This window comes from Gymnoscopelus braueri (genome assembly GCF_963280865.1).
Source record: "Gymnoscopelus braueri genome assembly, chromosome: 20".
Lineage (NCBI taxonomy): Eukaryota > Metazoa > Chordata > Actinopteri > Myctophiformes > Myctophidae > Gymnoscopelus > Gymnoscopelus braueri.
In genome coordinates, this window is record NC_137622.1 from 1,069,105 (window position 1) to 1,085,881 (window position 16,777).

General features: G+C 42.6%; 1 protein-coding gene across 2 annotated transcripts in view; it reads left to right on the forward strand.

The window, feature by feature from the left end:
* The window catches only part of gria3b (glutamate receptor, ionotropic, AMPA 3b), a 157,025-nt gene that overhangs the window by 94,204 nt on the left and 46,044 nt on the right, over positions 1 to 16,777 (forward strand). For both annotated transcript variants that reach the window (XM_080416373.1, XM_080416374.1), the window contains exons 5-8: positions 10,135 to 10,188; positions 13,324 to 13,485; positions 15,764 to 15,931; positions 16,426 to 16,530. In XM_080416373.1, the coding sequence (XP_080272499.1) occupies positions 10,135 to 10,188; positions 13,324 to 13,485; positions 15,764 to 15,931; positions 16,426 to 16,530 (489 nt within the window). The remainder of the gene's footprint in view (positions 1 to 10,134; positions 10,189 to 13,323; positions 13,486 to 15,763; positions 15,932 to 16,425; positions 16,531 to 16,777) is intronic.

Sequence of the window (16,777 nt, forward strand, 5' to 3'; positions counted from 1 at the left end):
TTAAAATGAAATGTGTGTGGGACCTGCTCAGCCAACCTCTTAGGTAACACACAAGAGGTCTGTAATTTTCAAAAAGGCAATAATAAAAAAAAGGGTATTGCGGTATAAAGCCCCCCCTCACGCACATTCAAAAGCTCCTTGATTACTTTGATTCTATCGCTTAATAACCCGAGACGGCGCACTGGGCCGCCTCCCTTGCCTCTGTCTCTCTCACCCTCCGTTCCTACCTGGAGATAGTGGGCGAAGAAAAGGAGAGAAAGTGAGCTAATATCGGTGATGATAAGAGAGAGGCTGGTAGCTGATCCTAGTGTCAGTCTCATTGTCCCCGGGCTGTGGTGGGGGGGGTGACGCCACTGAGCCCCCCCACTGTTTGATGTAAAACCCAGGATAGCTGGCAACTTCAAATCCCTGGCACCCACCCCGGCTTTTTCAGGGCCATTTACTATCAGCGATTACAGAATTAAATGGGATTAAAGTGTTATCATAAAGTGGAACGTGACCTGCTGACTCTACCGACTGGATGAGAGGGCTGGGAGTGATGTGCCTAAACTATGATGGTTTATACATACTGTGTGTGTGCGTGTGTGTGTGTGTGTGTGTGTGTGTGTGTGTATGTATATATATATATATATATATATATATATATATATATATATATATATATATATATATATATATATATATATATATATATATATATATATGTGTATATATATATATATATATGTGTATGTATATGTGTTCAGGCCAAAAAGTGGTATCCATATATGGGCATGTCACTTCCGTGACAAAATGTTGACAATTCACACCCGTTGACATTGTGAACGCGAGTGGCACATTAGCCAAATGAAACTCTTCAGGCTGCTTAGAGCCTGAAACAAGTTTAAAGTGGTGTCCATGCAACCCAAGACAAACAATATATCACAAAACATGACAATTATAATATAAAGATATACAGTATATTGTCGCTGTCGGTCAGGCAGTAGGACATTAATTTAGTAAATGAATGCCCTTCTTGATCATAAAGTAGCAGATAATCGAGCTTGAAACGCGTCGTTTTGAGCTTGTAGATCTGCTACTTTTGCAATTTTTTGCATTTGAATCCTGAAAAGTAACAGTTTTGGACATAATGAGGTTTCCACCCATCAGAGACGATACAGTATAAACTGTGTATGTATAGATAGAAAGATTGATTGATTGATTGAATACTTTATTTAGAAAGTCATGGTAACAGTACATGGAAGTACAAATCACAATACAAGGTCCTCTGAACTGGATCGCTCATAAAAGCACTTGGCTTATTTAAAATGGGATCCCTTTGCACTCAAATCATGATGACATTTAAGACATACAAATATACACTACTATGCAGAACGTCATACAATCAGCTTACAGGTTACTGGTATGAAAAATAAGAAATATGTACAATAGACAGTTTTAGGAGGAGGGGGAGGGGGGGAGGTTAGGATTTTGACAGGGGCCAGTTTGGAATTGCAGCCTCCTGAAGGTGATTCTTTAGGGCAGTTTTGAAAGTGAGTAGGGTTTTACACTCCTTTACTCCTTTTGGTAGGGCATTCCATATTTTTGTTGTATAGCATGAGAAAGAGTTCATTCCCTTGTTTGTGCCAAATCTGGGTTGAACATGATCAGTGGAGCTGCCTCTGGTGTTATGATCGTGGACTTCATTTACGTTTTGGAAGTATTTTGACAAATACAGGGGGATCCCAATGTTGTGATAGATAGAGAACTGTAACTGTCAAGGATTACCCAGCTCTGCAAATCTAGTCATCTTTTTTGTTATGTAATTAGAAGGTATACGGCGTGAAAGGAATTCTATCCGTCAAGTCACACCTAAAATCGGCCGATCATTTTCACTCGCTTTCTGTTTTGAAAGACGATTTTTATTTGGGTCCCTTGAACATGAGTAGGAAGCCTTGATGTGAGGTCGATAAAAAAAAAGAAATACGGTTCACTGCCTCTTGAGATATCGAGTGGCACATTGCGCTCACATTTCAAGAGAGAACGATGGACATGTGCCATCTGAATATGAGCGAGGTGTTTGTTCGGCGATATTTGTTTTGAGGACAAGCCAACGCTTTCAGCACTGGTCTCCCGGGGAAAGTGTTTAAATACTGCCAAGAAGAGTGACTGTAATGCAGTGACCACCACTGCCACTTAATCCATTTAGACCGGGAGACGCGTCTGTGTCATTTTCAGATTTCTTTGGCTATTCAAAAATAGCAGATATACAAGCTCATAGCGCGGCACTCGGTGCCGCGCTATGAGCTTGTAGATCTGCTTTTTTTTTTTTTATCGTGGAAAATGTGTTCAAATCTTTGAATATATATATATATATATATATATATATATATATATATATATATAAGCGGACATTTTTAACTCCGATCTGTGATTCTGGGGGTCCCTGGCACAACATATTTTGAGATGGGGGTCCGTGGCCAAATGCATATCATTTTGGGGGTCCTTGACATGACAAAAGTTTGAGAACCACTGATATTATACCAACATAAGTTTTTTTTCAAAAAACTGTTAGGATTTAGAAGACATTTGTAGAATCCCCCAGAAGCAAAGATTTGAGTTAAAATGTTCGCTTTAAAAATATATGTATTCAAAGATTTGCACACGCTTTCGCGATTTTTCAAAAATAGCAGATCTACAAGCTCGTAGCGCTTGTAGATCTGCTATTTTTTTGAATAGCCAAAGAAATCTAAAATGGACACGGATGCTTTCCCGGTCATAATGGATTAATTAGCCCACATACTCCCACCCAGAGCCTCTGAGCAACCAGAGAAGAAGGTCCACACAGTAAAATCCAAAGTGTTCATTAAAGGGGCATGAAACCCTTGGCCCATTTTTGTAGTTTTGTTTTCGAGTTCAGGTTCAAAACTACAGCCGTTTAAAAAAAACGTGGCAGGCTGCGTAATGCTGACCTTACAGTACCCTGTGATGTACACCAGTGGTTCTCATAACCGTATATTTGGCCCGCGGACCCCCATCTGAAAATATGTGGTGCCAGAGACCCCTATACAAGATTTGTGTTGTTGATGTTCAATTATACGAACATTTTCAAATAGCAGATCTACAGGCTCACAATGCGTTGCATTATTCTCGACGTGTTGTGAGCGGCTATTTAGATTTTAAGTGGTTAAGCAGATTTTGATGCTATATTAACTAATTTCGCTCTTGAACCCTCTCCAGGATACCTGGGGGTCCCCGGACCCCACTTTGAGAACCACTGAATATTTTGGTGTGTCATTGTGCAGTGACAATACTCTTGACTACTGTCTATGCTTGCACATTGACGCACCCACGGCTCTGGGCCCACCCCAAATCTAACACACCCATTATTAATTTGATTAGCAGCAGCTGCGTTGCTTACTAGCCCGCCATGTTTATTTTTATCTGATTTTAGGTTTCATTCCCCTTTAACTGTCCCACGGTTGAATTAACACTCCCTATTTCGCTGTGCTGGGCTAAATTTTGGGACCCCCTTTTTAGCCTTCTGTCACACCCCCACACTGTAACATCCTCAGTGTTAATGTATCCATTTGTAACTCGGAGGGTGTGCAAATGTTCCATTTGTACACTGGGGTCGTACAAATGTACACTGGGGTCGAGTTAACTTAACATTTTAACTCGTAGAGATTTTCGGTGCAGTCTTAACCCAATAAGACCTGGAACGCATCTGTGTCATTTTTTTATTTGAGCTAAAAAAGCATTCTTTTACACTTTGGCTATTCAAAAATAGCAGATATACAAGCTCATAGCGCGGCAACTTGTAGATCTGCTATTTTTGAGAAATCGTAAAAATGTGTGCAAATCTTTTTTTTCAAGCCATGTTTTTTCAAGCGAACATTTGTAACTCAAATCTTTGCTTCTGGGGGTCCCTGGAACAAAATGTCTTGAGATGGGGGTCCTTGGCCAAATACATATACATTTTGGGGTCCTTGGCATGAAAAGGTTTGAGAACCACTGACATAGTAACATAAGTTTTTTCAAAAAAATTAAGATATAGTCTATTAAGATACAGTCTTCAAGTCAAGTGGATGGTCCACACCACAACTATGATGAAGACAATGGTGAACGATATAGTTATAGTTATCATTATAGTTATAGTTATAGTGCTTGGTGTGAACGGCCCCTTAAACAAATTCTCAGCTTCTCCTCTTTGAAATGCTGGCTGCCTGCTCACTATCAGTCTGGTTATTAGAACTGTCTTTGATAAGAGCAATATAATGTGGTAGCCAGTTTCTTTGTGTGTACTGTATGCTGAGAACAGAAAGAATATACAGTATATTTAAAAAACAAATCTTATTTCAAAAGAAAAGGCCCAAATTGATGTTTTGATAACTCAAAAGAATCAGAAGGTTTTATTTGTCACTTCTCATACTGCACAAGTACAAGAAGCGAACTGCAATTTTGTGGGGAGAATATGTCATGAGTGGCCAAAATGTAGTTAGTAAAAATTTGTTTTCAAATGTATAATTTTTTTGAAGATTTTGAACTTCAATCGTGGAGCACAAGAGTAAAAATGATGGTACCATTTTGTTAGTATTTTATAAGGCTGAAAGAGCAAGGTGATATGTATACAGTACCAGCTCGTTCGTGTGTGTGTGTGCGTGTGCGTGTGCGTGTGCGTGAGTGTGTGTGCGTGAGTGTGTGTGCGTGCGTGCGTGCACGCGCGCGCACCCGGGGAGCAGTGGAAAGGTCAGCTGGGAGGTAAATGGCCTGGCGTTTATTGAACATTAGTTGTAAATGTGCATCTGGAGTTTTACATTCAGAGGGGAGGAGAGGGGGGGGGGTCCCCGTCAGGCGGGCTGGCTGTGCCTGGCCAGTCTGTTGGAGGGTGAAGTCAAGGTCATCCTGGCTGTCGATCCCCATCAGGCTTTTAGAGAGAACTCTCGGCTAGGAACAGAAGCCCCTCGTTCTGCTAGCAGAACAAAAGGTGCTGGTGCAAGAGCTGCAGGATCAGCGTGCACCAGGGTGCACCCCCAGGGTGCACGAGGGTAAATGGAAAAGGGGAAGTCAGATTATTGAGGTCGACGACATTCTAGCTTTTTCCCTCTCTTTAGCTCTGCCAGAAAGAGTGTCTAATAAAACCGTGTGTGTGTGTGTGTGTGTGTGTGTGTGTGTGTGTGTGTGTGTGTGTGTGTGTGTGTGTGTGTGTGTGTGTGTGTGTGTGTGTGTGTGTGTGTGTGTGTGTGTGTGTGTGTGTGTGTGTGTGTGTGTGTGTGTGTGTGTGTGTGTGTGTGTGTGTGTGTGTGTGTGTGTGCGTCTGTGGTGTTTCCTCAGGCGTGTGTGTTGTGTGGTGTGCATGCATCTGTGGTGTATTTGTGTGTGTGTGCGCACGCACGCATGCGTGCATGCTTGCATGCTTGCATCTGTGGTGTGTTTCCTTGTGCATGTGAGTGTATCTGTGTTCCCTCATGCGTCAGTGAATTGTCTCACTTTGAGTGTGTGTGTGTGTGTGTGTGTGACGCAGTTTGCACACACTGTACAGTATGTGCGCCTGAACAGCGATGCAGAAAAGAGCGCGGGGAACAGAGGCAGCCGAGGAGGGGAAATAGAGGGCAATAAATCCACAGCTCTCCGAATAATATTTCAAAGTTAATGCAAAATCATGTGGGAGTCTGGTTTTGGTTTCAATATCCTGTATCCTTTTCAAGGCAGAGCTGATTAGCCTGATGACATTAGCATGGTCAGGAGGAGTATGTGCTTTAACTGCACTTTATGAAGCTCTCATCTCAGATCTGAAACCTTGTTGGAACATCTTGTAACCTACTGTATAACCTATAAATGTCTCAGGGAAAGACATTTATTTGTTTCCCCACCTCTTCTTTCAATACACAGTGTTTCTGATGTACAATGATAGATAGATAGATTGATAGACGATCCAACTAAGATTAAAAATGCTAATGTAATTTACAAAATGAACAAACATAGATAAGTCTGATCTAGCCGTCCATTTGGACCAACTGGGTTAGTGTAATGTATTGTTAAAAGATACATATAGGCAAGTATAAAGTACAAGCCCTCACCGTCACCAGTAATATGAACATACATCTATCGTTATTATTGATATATGTACACACTATTGTCAGTGGATATGAGAATGATACCAGCCAGCCTACACAGTAGGTATGTGGATAATATACTGTATGCACAGTATCAACAGTCGGTATAGTGAGCATTGTACCGTCGATCAACAGTGAAACATTTACAGCACGCACAGAAACATTTACAGCACACAGCAGGCGACATGGTGCTTTAGCGTACGTCCCAGTAGTCCTTGTTGTGGTGTGCCGGAGTAAAGCAGCAGTCATTAGTGATGTTGGTGTCTTTATTGTCCTTTTGTTTTAAAGGACACTCTAGTGTCCTTTCGTGTAACCCATTGAGACCGGGAACGCATCTGTGTGTCATTTTTTGATTTCTTTGGGCTATTCAAAAATAGCAGATCTACAAGCTCATAGCGCGGCACCGAGTGCCGCGCTATGAGCTTGTATATCTGCAATTTTTAGAAAAATAGTGAACATTTGTGCAAATCTGTTGTTTGTTTTTTAAAATGTTTAACTCTGTTAGAACTTCTGGGGGTCCCTGGAAATGGGTGCACAAGTTCCAGCCCCGTTTTGGAATGGGGTCCACGGCCAAATACGTATCATTCTGGGTGGTCCTTGACATTTTTTTCCCAAAAACTGTCAGGATTTAGAAGACATGTGTAGAATCCCCCAGAAGCAAAGATTTGAGTTACAAATGTTCGCTTTAATGTTCGCGGCACTCTGTGCCGCACTATGAGCTTGTAGATCTGCTACTTTTGAATAGCCAAAGAAATCTTAAAAGATGCGTTCCCGGTCTTAATGGGTTAAAAAGGACACTTTTAAAGGACACAGTGAGAGAGCTCGTGTACGGTGTAGGAGAGTCGTTATGACTTTCTGCTCTAACGAAGGGCTTTTTTTGTTTGTTGGTGAGACTGTTTGGCAGAGAGAGTGTCACTGTCTGCCAACAGTGATGTCTGCCCATCGCTATAGGAGTTGGGTCATGCTCCTCTGCTAATTAAAAAGAAACAAGTGGTGTGTTCTGGCCCCAGGTTTTTGGTATATTTCTGGTGTCATTAGGAACTCGCTGTGTCCCAGCCCAAGGTTGCTGTGTGGTGGCGTTGCCAGGCTGGCTGTGAGCTGCGGGGCTGCGGGCACAGGGCGAGTTCCAGCCCTGAGGCAGGTAAGGAGGAGGTCTACAAGCCCAGAGCCAAGGTCAGCGTAGGGTGAAGGTGTGTGGCTCAGTGGGCATTGTCCATCATCACTGCAGCAGAGCAGAGCAAAAAAAAACTCAGGGGAAGTCTTATAAACGATGAGTAATGTGGTTGCTGTGCAAACAACCTTTTATATCCTGCTGCTGACTACAAGACACAGAGTCCGGTGTGGCCCCTCTCTCTGTCTTAGTAAATTCACTTTTTTTCTTCTTGTTTAGTGCTCATGTTGTAGCCTAGTGCCCTAGTCGATTCTTTTTGGGCTTGTTTTCATAGACCTGGTTGCTTGTTTCTCTCGCAAAATCTGGCAACAGTGGTGGGTGGGTACTTTGTCCCCCCCGCTGGTCTTAATGATGGTGTATGTGTCAGAGAATGCTGACCGGGCTCCCTATTATGACTGAGAGCCAACAAGCCTGGCTCTGTTCCCACATGCTGCTGTGCTCTGCATAGAGGGAGGGCGGCATCAGTGTCTCTTACAGCAGGGGTTCCCCAAACTTTTCATCTCAAGACCCAAAAGATACATACTAGGAACTTATTCAAAGACTAAATTTAGCATTTTTGACTCGACTACACTTCCAGGAAGGGAATTCATACATTATGAATTAACCTCTTTCAAACTTTCAAGAAATGGTAAAAAGAATTGCAGTTCTGCTATTTTTCACTGTTACTTGAAAGTTTTTTTTTTACATTTTAAAGTGGCTGTATTTTGTCCAATCTGTATGGTAGAGTATGTTAATGTGATATAACTTATACAATTGGGGTGGTTGTATTTTGTCTCCCTGCTCTTCTATTGAGACATTTAGATCGTGTCAAAGGACACGTCTCACCTAGACACAGGATCTGACACGGATTTTGACCTGAAGGTCAAGATTCAATGTATCCCCTGAGCAAGCAGCCAGGCTCTAGTAGCTCAATGGTAAAAACGTCAGCACTTGCTCAGGAGACCGGGTTCAAATCCAGGGTAGAAGAGGAAAGTTACATAGTGCATCTTTTTTACATTCTGAAAAAAGTCTAAAAATGTATATATTTACTTTTGAAAAAATCTTTTGAAATATGTATATATATATACATTTTTTGCAGGAAACGTAAAATGATATTTACCCACAACCCATAAAAATAGGTCTGTGACCCAAAAATGGGTCCCGACCCATTGTTTGGGAAACGCTGCTCTTACAGATGTCCATAAAGAAGGAATAAAAACCGCTTCACTTGATTTGTGAGGGATGACGGAATCTGGGCCGGCAGCACCAGCAGCCGTAAGAGCCCTATAGCTCAACGCGGCCTCCAAGTGCATGGAGGTCAGCTGTACTTTAGCCAGGCCTGGACAAAATAACTGCAGTCGAAATGGGAACATCAGCAATATTTTTTTCTGTGCTCTCAGCACGGTTTATTCCCAGCACCTAAAAAAAAAGAAAAGAAGACAAATTAGATATTAACCCTTCAAGACCGGGAACGCATCATTTTTAGATTTATTTGGCTATTAAAAAATTGCGCTATGAGCTTGTAGATCTGCTATTTTTGAAAAATCGTGAAAATTCGTGGCAAAATCTTGGATTATATATTTTTTAAAGCGAACATTTGTAAAAAATATTTAGTTCCAGGAACCCCCAGATGCAAAGATATGAGTTACAAATGTCAAAAAAAATAAATAAAAAAGATTGTAACTTTTCATGATTTAAAAAAAATAGCAGATATACAAGCTCATAGCGCGGCACTCGGTGCCGCGCTATGAGCTTGTATATCTGATATTTTTGAATAGCCCAACCAAATCTAAAAATTACACACGGATGCGTTCCCGGTCTTAAAGAGTTAACACTGTGGGAGATGTTGGAGATATAGAGGTTTGTTGTGGCATCGCTGGCTCCTGCTCTGCGGGAACGCCGCGAATGATTTAGCGTCGTAAATATGTAACTTCCAAAAACCACAACGAAGGCCCCTCTGGCAAGGATACGCGCACGCAAAGCAAGCTTGATGAACTGACTGTTTGCTATTGCGATGGGGAGTCAAAGCCAGGACACGTGCAAACACGCTGATTTCAACTGTGCCTCTTTTGTGTGTTGTTGCACTGTTTGTAAGAACGCAGATGAAAACTGAGACGTGGGTTGTCAATCTGTGCCTGGCAAACCGCCCACCAGTTCCATCCCACGGCGGGAACCCGTAAATCACAAAGACTTCACAAAGAGACGCGTCCAAGAGAGAACTGACCGGTATTTTTTTGTATTGCAACAGAAAGGCGCCCGGTGATTTAGCGTCTCTCTCACGGATTCACCGCTCTCAGGGTCAGGCCAGAAAGAAGGGAAGAGTGAACGCGAAGAGACAGAGGGGGGGGGGGGGGGAAGGTGAATAAAAGACGGCATATGGTTGAAGAAGCCAGAGTGATGGAGAGATCTTCGCTTGCTATTTCCAGGCATGCTGCTGCGTGGGTTGAAACATGCTGTTCTGCTCAGGATAAGGTGTGATATGTTCAAAGCAGAGGCATATCTCATTTTACTGTGAATTTCTTCTTTTCCCACCCTTCTTCTTCTCTCCCATTCCTCCTCTCTCCGTGCCACAGTTCCCAGGGACTTCAAAGCGAGCAAGACGGTTCAAGGATGTTCAGACATGTTCGGGATCTGCCTCTCTCGTTATCGGCTCCTCCTTAATCATCGCTTCCTCTTTAATTGTTTCCCCTTCCATTGCCGTTTCCGCAGGAGAATTTGCCTTTGTCCCCCCTGTCTTCAACAGGGACACGGCGCCGCCCAGCCGCGGCAGCAAGTTAGCACATTTTGCAGAGATTATTGTATAACCACTCGCGTGAGAGCCCTGCCTCTGGGCCCCCCCATCTCATGGATGGCTTGCTGTATTGATCTTGCTCTCTCTCTCTCCCACAGGTTGTGAGCCTGGGGAAGAACAGCCGTGGCTACCACTACATTCTGGCCAATCTGGTGAGTAACTACCACCCCCCCCCCCCTCGTCCCCAGGGGAAGGGGGCAGAAGCCACCTTGTTGCTGCACGTGACTGCACTAGGCTGTACATTCCCCTCGCTCCTTCCATGCATAAAAACATGGATGTGCAATGAAGGGATTATAGTTAAAGACGGGGTGCCGTGATTTTCAGTGATTTCCCCCCCCCCTAAAACATAATCATCAGGTATTATGGTTATACTAGGAGGAAGATTTTTTTCAAAAAAGTGTACAGAAAGTGTTAAAATTATGTTTTTATGTGGACACGCCTCCAGTTCATTAAGTATACCTGGTTCTCACCTTAGCACCTCCTCCACCACCTTAGCACCACCCACCTGTCCTAGTCTCTCCTCCCCCTCATGCCCACACCTGTTGTGTTATGACAATGAGGGGGAGGGTATATTTTTACTATGTCACTAAAGGGCTGTTTTTCTATTGGCACGTTTGACCCTCAAGGTTTCAGCCCCCAGGTAGAAACTCAAAATAGTCAGAGAAGACATAAAACACCATAAAAACACCACCAGGGGGCTTAATGAAGTTCTATCAACCTCATAGACACATGAAAAACAGAAAAAGTGCAAAACCATGGCACCACCTCTTTAATGCAACTGGTAAACAAAAGAAAAGGCATTTTGTTTAACCACTTTCTTAAACCCTATAGACTGGATTCGCCCAGGGCTCCGTCCTAGGCCTCCCAAACTTTTCACTCTACGACAAATCTCTTTGTCGAAAATAGCTGAAATATCTACCAGCTCACAACATATCACGTTGCGACGTGTTGTGAGCCTGTGGATCTGCTATTTTCGTCATGTCGTCATGTATTATAACATGTCCAGAATCTGGACGCTAGGGCTCAAGTGGTTAGTGTAAGCGATATTGTTTTGGTTAAAACAAAAAAATGTTTGTGAAAAACTTTAAAGCTCTGTATTCTAATACTAAACATTGCTGTTTGCTCAGTAACAGGGGTCTCCCCATCTTTCCAGCTCTTTAATAAACTACATTATCAGGTGGGTTGACAATTTGATCCAATCAGGATAGAGTACCCATTTATCAGCTTCAATCGTATAGTGTTCCAGTTCCAATTTTGTTTGCTCCTTTTTTTTTTTGGTTTCATCAATTCCAATTTCACTTGCTTATCGTGTATCCTGTATAAGTTGTCTCTCCTGATCGGATGAAATTGTTATCCCGACCTGAAAATGCATTTTTCTGTTCACTGAAGAGCTGGAGAGACAGGGAGACCCCTGTTACTGAACACGCACGCGCGCGCAGAAAGTTGTCTATTTTGGCTTTTTCCATTACCACCCAGTTCCATTACCAACCCCCCCCCCCCCTCACCTGCTGTTGTCCTCTGTGCTTCTAGAAGATGTGATTATGCAGCAGTCGGGCTCAATGTCCTTGTGCTCTCAACAACACAACACTCTGCACTGCACTTGAAAAACCAGCAATTTGACCAAAGCACACTATGACATGGCCTCAAGCTGCAGCCTGTAATTTGATGACACTTGGTGGAGCTGCAGAATTGTCCAAATACATTACAATATGTTGTTGCTGTTGTTCCTTTCGCTGCGAAAGATGGATGGAAAACAGGCCAACTGAACAGAACTTCTTGCCTTTAGCCCATCAAGACCTGGAACGCATCTGTGTCACTTTTTGATTTGAGCAAAAAAAAAGCATTATTTTACACTTTGGCTATTCAAAAATAGCAGATCTACAAGCTCGTAGCGCGGCACTCGGTGCCGCGCTACGAGCTTGTAGATCTGCTATTTTTGAGATAGGGGTTCGCGGCCAAATACATATAATTTTGGGGGTCCATGTACTTTTTCCCCCGTTTTTGTTACTTTATTTCGGTTTTAGGGTAAAAAAAAAAATATATATATTATAAATTTCCCAGGGTCCACAGAGAGGTGTCCCGCGGTCCGGTCATGGACCGCGGTCCGCCTGTTGAGGACCCCTGCGCTAGGGTTTAAGTGGTTAAAACATTTCATTGCCCCCACTCTCATCCTATTGACCAAGTAGCCGCAAGCAATGTATAGTGTACATGTAGCCGCTAGCAGCATCTACTGTAAGTTGCAACGCATTCCATTGACAACCCATTGATGAATTAGAAAAGTCCTATCTGATTGTATTAAACGATGATAAACCAATATCGTCTTTGTCTCTGCCAAGTCATTCAAATCCACTGTTGGCATGTTATGAGCAACATTCTGTCAATCAACTCCGTGAAGTCAGTCTTGTTCAAGCGTTTGCTTTTGGGAACGCTTGTTGTAAATTGCTCAATGTCTTGCGTACCGCCTCAAAATTGCACGTAATTATTATGCAGGCCACAGAGTGATTTACGAGCGCTCCCAAACGCGAACACTTACAGTGGAGAAATCATGACTGCACGGAGTTTATAGACAGAAAGTAGCTCGTTAACATGTCAACGGTGGATTTTTCTAAAAAAACACTTGACAGAGACATGGATAAACCAAGCATGTCCGTATGGGTGAGTTTATCATCGTTTAATACAATTAAATAGGATTTTTTCATGAATGGACTGTCAATGGAGGGTGGTGCAACTTAGATGCGGCTACTCGCAAGCAGAGGTGTAAAGGAACTAAGTACATTTACTCAAGTACTGTACTTAAGTACAATTTTTTGGTACTTTTACTTTACTGTAGTATTTCCAATTGTCTATACTTTTACTTCTACTCCACTACATCTCAGAGGCAAATATTGTACTTTTACTCCATTATTTGAAAACTTTAGTTACTTTGCGGATATAAATGATAACATTATAAAACATACATTAACCACTTTAGCCCTATTTTATACCCAGGCTATTTGAAAATAGCCGATCTGCAAGCTCACAATGCGACGCGTTGTGAGCTTGTAGATCTGCTATTTTCAAACATTTTAGTACTTTTACTTTTGGTACTTTAAGTACATTTTGATACCAATACTTAAGTAAATTTAGAATTCCGGACTTTTACTTGTAACAGAGTACTTCTACATTGCAGTATTGATACTTTTACTTAAGTAAAACATTTGGGTACTTTTTCCACCACTGCTCGCGAGTCCTGAGTTCTGACAGCCTCCCCCTGTCCCCCTTCTGTCTCCCTTCTGTCTCATCATCAGGGGTTTTCCAACGTCAGTCTGGACAAGGTCTTCGCCGGTGGAGCCAACATCTCGGGGTTCCAGATCGTCACCCCTGAGAACCCCGTGGTGCAGCAGTTCATGCAGCGCTGGGAGCGTCTGGATGAAAGAGAATTCCCAGAGGCCCGGAACACTCCTCTTAAGGTACTGGGAAGGATCAGCCCAGGCCCCTCCAACAACGGCACGATATGCATAGGACTCCTCTGAAGTGCTCTCCTTCCTTCCTTCCTTCCATCCTCCTCATCCTTCTTCTCTCATCCTCTGTTGCTTGGCCCCCTCATTCTCCTCGGAGCACTGCTTTCTACCTCTTTTCCTTCGTCTACCCCGCAGCAATCAATATATTGATAAGTCAGTGTGAGGCAAGGTTATATCTCGGCTTCAATTTGCATCTAATTAAACAATGATCAAGAAAGAAATGGATTTTGAATGACATTTAATTAGATTTTGTCATGGTGCGCTGGTTAACAAACAAGTGGCTGAGCCCCCGCCTGGGGAAAAGGTCAAGGTAAGTTTGAGGGGAGATGTGGGCGAGATCAAACATGGCGTTCATGTTCGGCCCCCTTTTTAACCCTGCAGCCAAAGTTTTGACAGAGTTCCTGACCGCTAGAGAGGCTGTCGGTCATTCACTGGCCACACTTTCTTTACTGAAGAATGTGCCGTACTAAAAGGAGTTTATTATATGTGGGAGAGGGAGTCTGGAATTGTCTTGTAGTGAAGGTAATGCTAAAGATGTACTTCTTTGTGATATAGGCATTTTTTATACCTTGTACTTCATATAGATTCTGTTCATTTTACAACATTTTGGTAGTTTTTGCTTTTTTGCTTTGTAAATTGGTGCATTTTGATGCAATATCATGCATTTTAAAGGACTGATTGATTGAAATGTCTAGCCAAAGATAGTCTTTGGAGAAACGATTGATTCATGAATGCTTAGCAACACTGATCCAATTATTCAGGTAAGCTAGATAACTTTTTAATGACCTAACCCTTTAAGACCTGGAACACATCTGTCGTAAAAATGTGTGCAAATCTTTGAATATATATTGTTTTAAAGCGAACATTTTTAACTAAAATCTTTACTTCTGGGGGGTCCCTGGAACAAAATATTTTGAGATGGGGGTTGGCGGCCAAATACATATCATTTTGGGGGTCCTTGACATGAAAAAGTTTGAGCACCACTGATATAGAAACATACGTTTTTTTCAGAATACTGTTGGGATTTAGAAGACATTCGACAGGTCTTAATGGTTTAAGAGACAATGTAAACAAATGCGAAACCAAATTGGCCAATGCTGTGAATACTTAATGACGTATTGACGATGGCACAGCCGTTTAACCACATTAAACACGGTGTCCCTATTCCGGGCATGTCATTATAGGCCAAACTTTTCACAAATCCTCAATTGTTAAAGATTTTTCAAAAATGTTTCTTTTAGCGTGTAGATTGGCCAAAGTATAAAGTGCTGTCAGGCCTAAGCGGTTAAGCATGGCTATTGTTACAGAAACATCAAACAAGTCTGACAATGTTACATAACCTTACACAACCTTATGTATATATCTGTCATTACATCTGCTGCTAATTTAACTGCCTCAACCCACTGCTATTTTAACCATGCACCTTATGCATATATCATGCATCATACAGTATGTATTTCTCACTGCCATACTGATCTCTGATCGGTTTCTCTGTTTCCTTCTCTCTCCACCTTTCTTGAAACTGCAACGAGGGGAGTTTGTACGACAAGGAATTTCACCCCCTTTCTTTTTTTATACAAACCTAACCCTGTGTAAACCAAGGGTTAGAGTAGAATGGTTGTTCCCGTCCAGTGTTAGTATTGACAGCAAATTTTGATTTAGTTTTAGTCATAGTCTTTAGAATAAAATGTCATTTAGTTAATATTTTAGTCATCTGAAAAGTTTTAGTCTAGTTTTAGTCGACTAAATATCATAAGATTGTAGTCGACTAAATATCATAAGATTGTAGTCGACTAAATATCATAAGATTGTAGTCGACTAAATCTACAGTTGATTTTGTCAACAAAAATGTATTTTGGCGGTGCCTTGATGGTGTCGTATATGGCTGATTTTACACTTGGTTGCATGCTGGTTGCAAGCTCACAACGCGTCGTGTTGTGAGCTTGTAGATCTGCTATTTTCAAAGCGCAACCAAACATAAAATGACTTGTCTTTTAGTTCTACTGGATCTCTTCTCCACTAGTCCCCTCACTAACATTTAGCCTAGTTTTTATTTGTTTTTGACGAAATTGTCCATGTATTTAGTCTTAGTTTTAATCATCATAGCTTAGCTTTTATTTAGTCTCTATTTAGTTTTCGTCAGTGAAAAAAGGTAGTCGACGAACATTTTTCGTCATAGTTTTGGTCTACGATAATTAACACTGTCTTCCCGTCTTCCTCTGTGCAGTACACGTCGGCCCTGACGCACGACGCCATCCTGGTGATCGCGGAGGCCTTCCGGTACCTCCGTCGGCAGCGCGTGGACGTGTCTCGCCGCGGAAGCGCCGGGGACTGTTTGGCGAACCCCGCCGTGCCGTGGAGCCAGGGGATCGACATCGAGAGAGCTCTCAAAACGGTAGGGGCACACACAAGAGAGAGAAAGACGGACGAGACAGACAAGACAGACAGACAAAAGGCAGAGACAGAACGGGCGAGAGAGAGAGAGAGAGTGACAAGCTGATAAGTAAAGAAAGGGTGAGACTGAGTGAAGCGGAGATGGCGCGGAGCAAACACATGACCTAGATGAAAAGTGACAGAGGGAAAGGAGCATGAGAGGAGGGGGATTCGGGTGGCCTCCGCCCCCAGATATCCACGCACAGAGCGCTCTCTCTCTCTCTCTCTCTCTCTCAAAACGTAGATTCTCATTACCATAAACCCACTGCTTTCATTATAGCATATATCCAATCCTTCTTTTTATTAAGAGGGGCCTATAGTAGGCGAACGCCCTGCCGTCCGCGCTTTTAATACTAGTCGTGTATGAATAGCGGCGATGTTAATTTTTTTTTCTTAAAAAAAAAAGCTGTTCTGTGTGTGTGTGTGTGTGTGTGTGTCACCCTCCACATGTGGCAGGTCCAAGTGCACGGGATGACGGGGAACATCCAGTTTGACAACTACGGTCGAAGGACCAACTACACCATAGATGTGTACGAGATGAAAATGGGCGGGGCAAAGAAGGTAAGTGAGACAGGAGGCATCTTTCATGTACGGCAGTGCTTCTCAAAGTGGGGACTGGGGACCCCCAGGGGTCCTTGAGGGGGGTTCTAGAGTGTCCCCAGCAAAATAAGTTAAAAGCAGTTGATAGATTTATACTTACGTAGCCGATGTACAAGCTTGTGACGCCTTGTGAGGTTGTAGGTCAGCTATTTTCTACATATTTTGAGAAATCTTATGGGGGTCCCTAGCACACAACCTTTTCCGATGG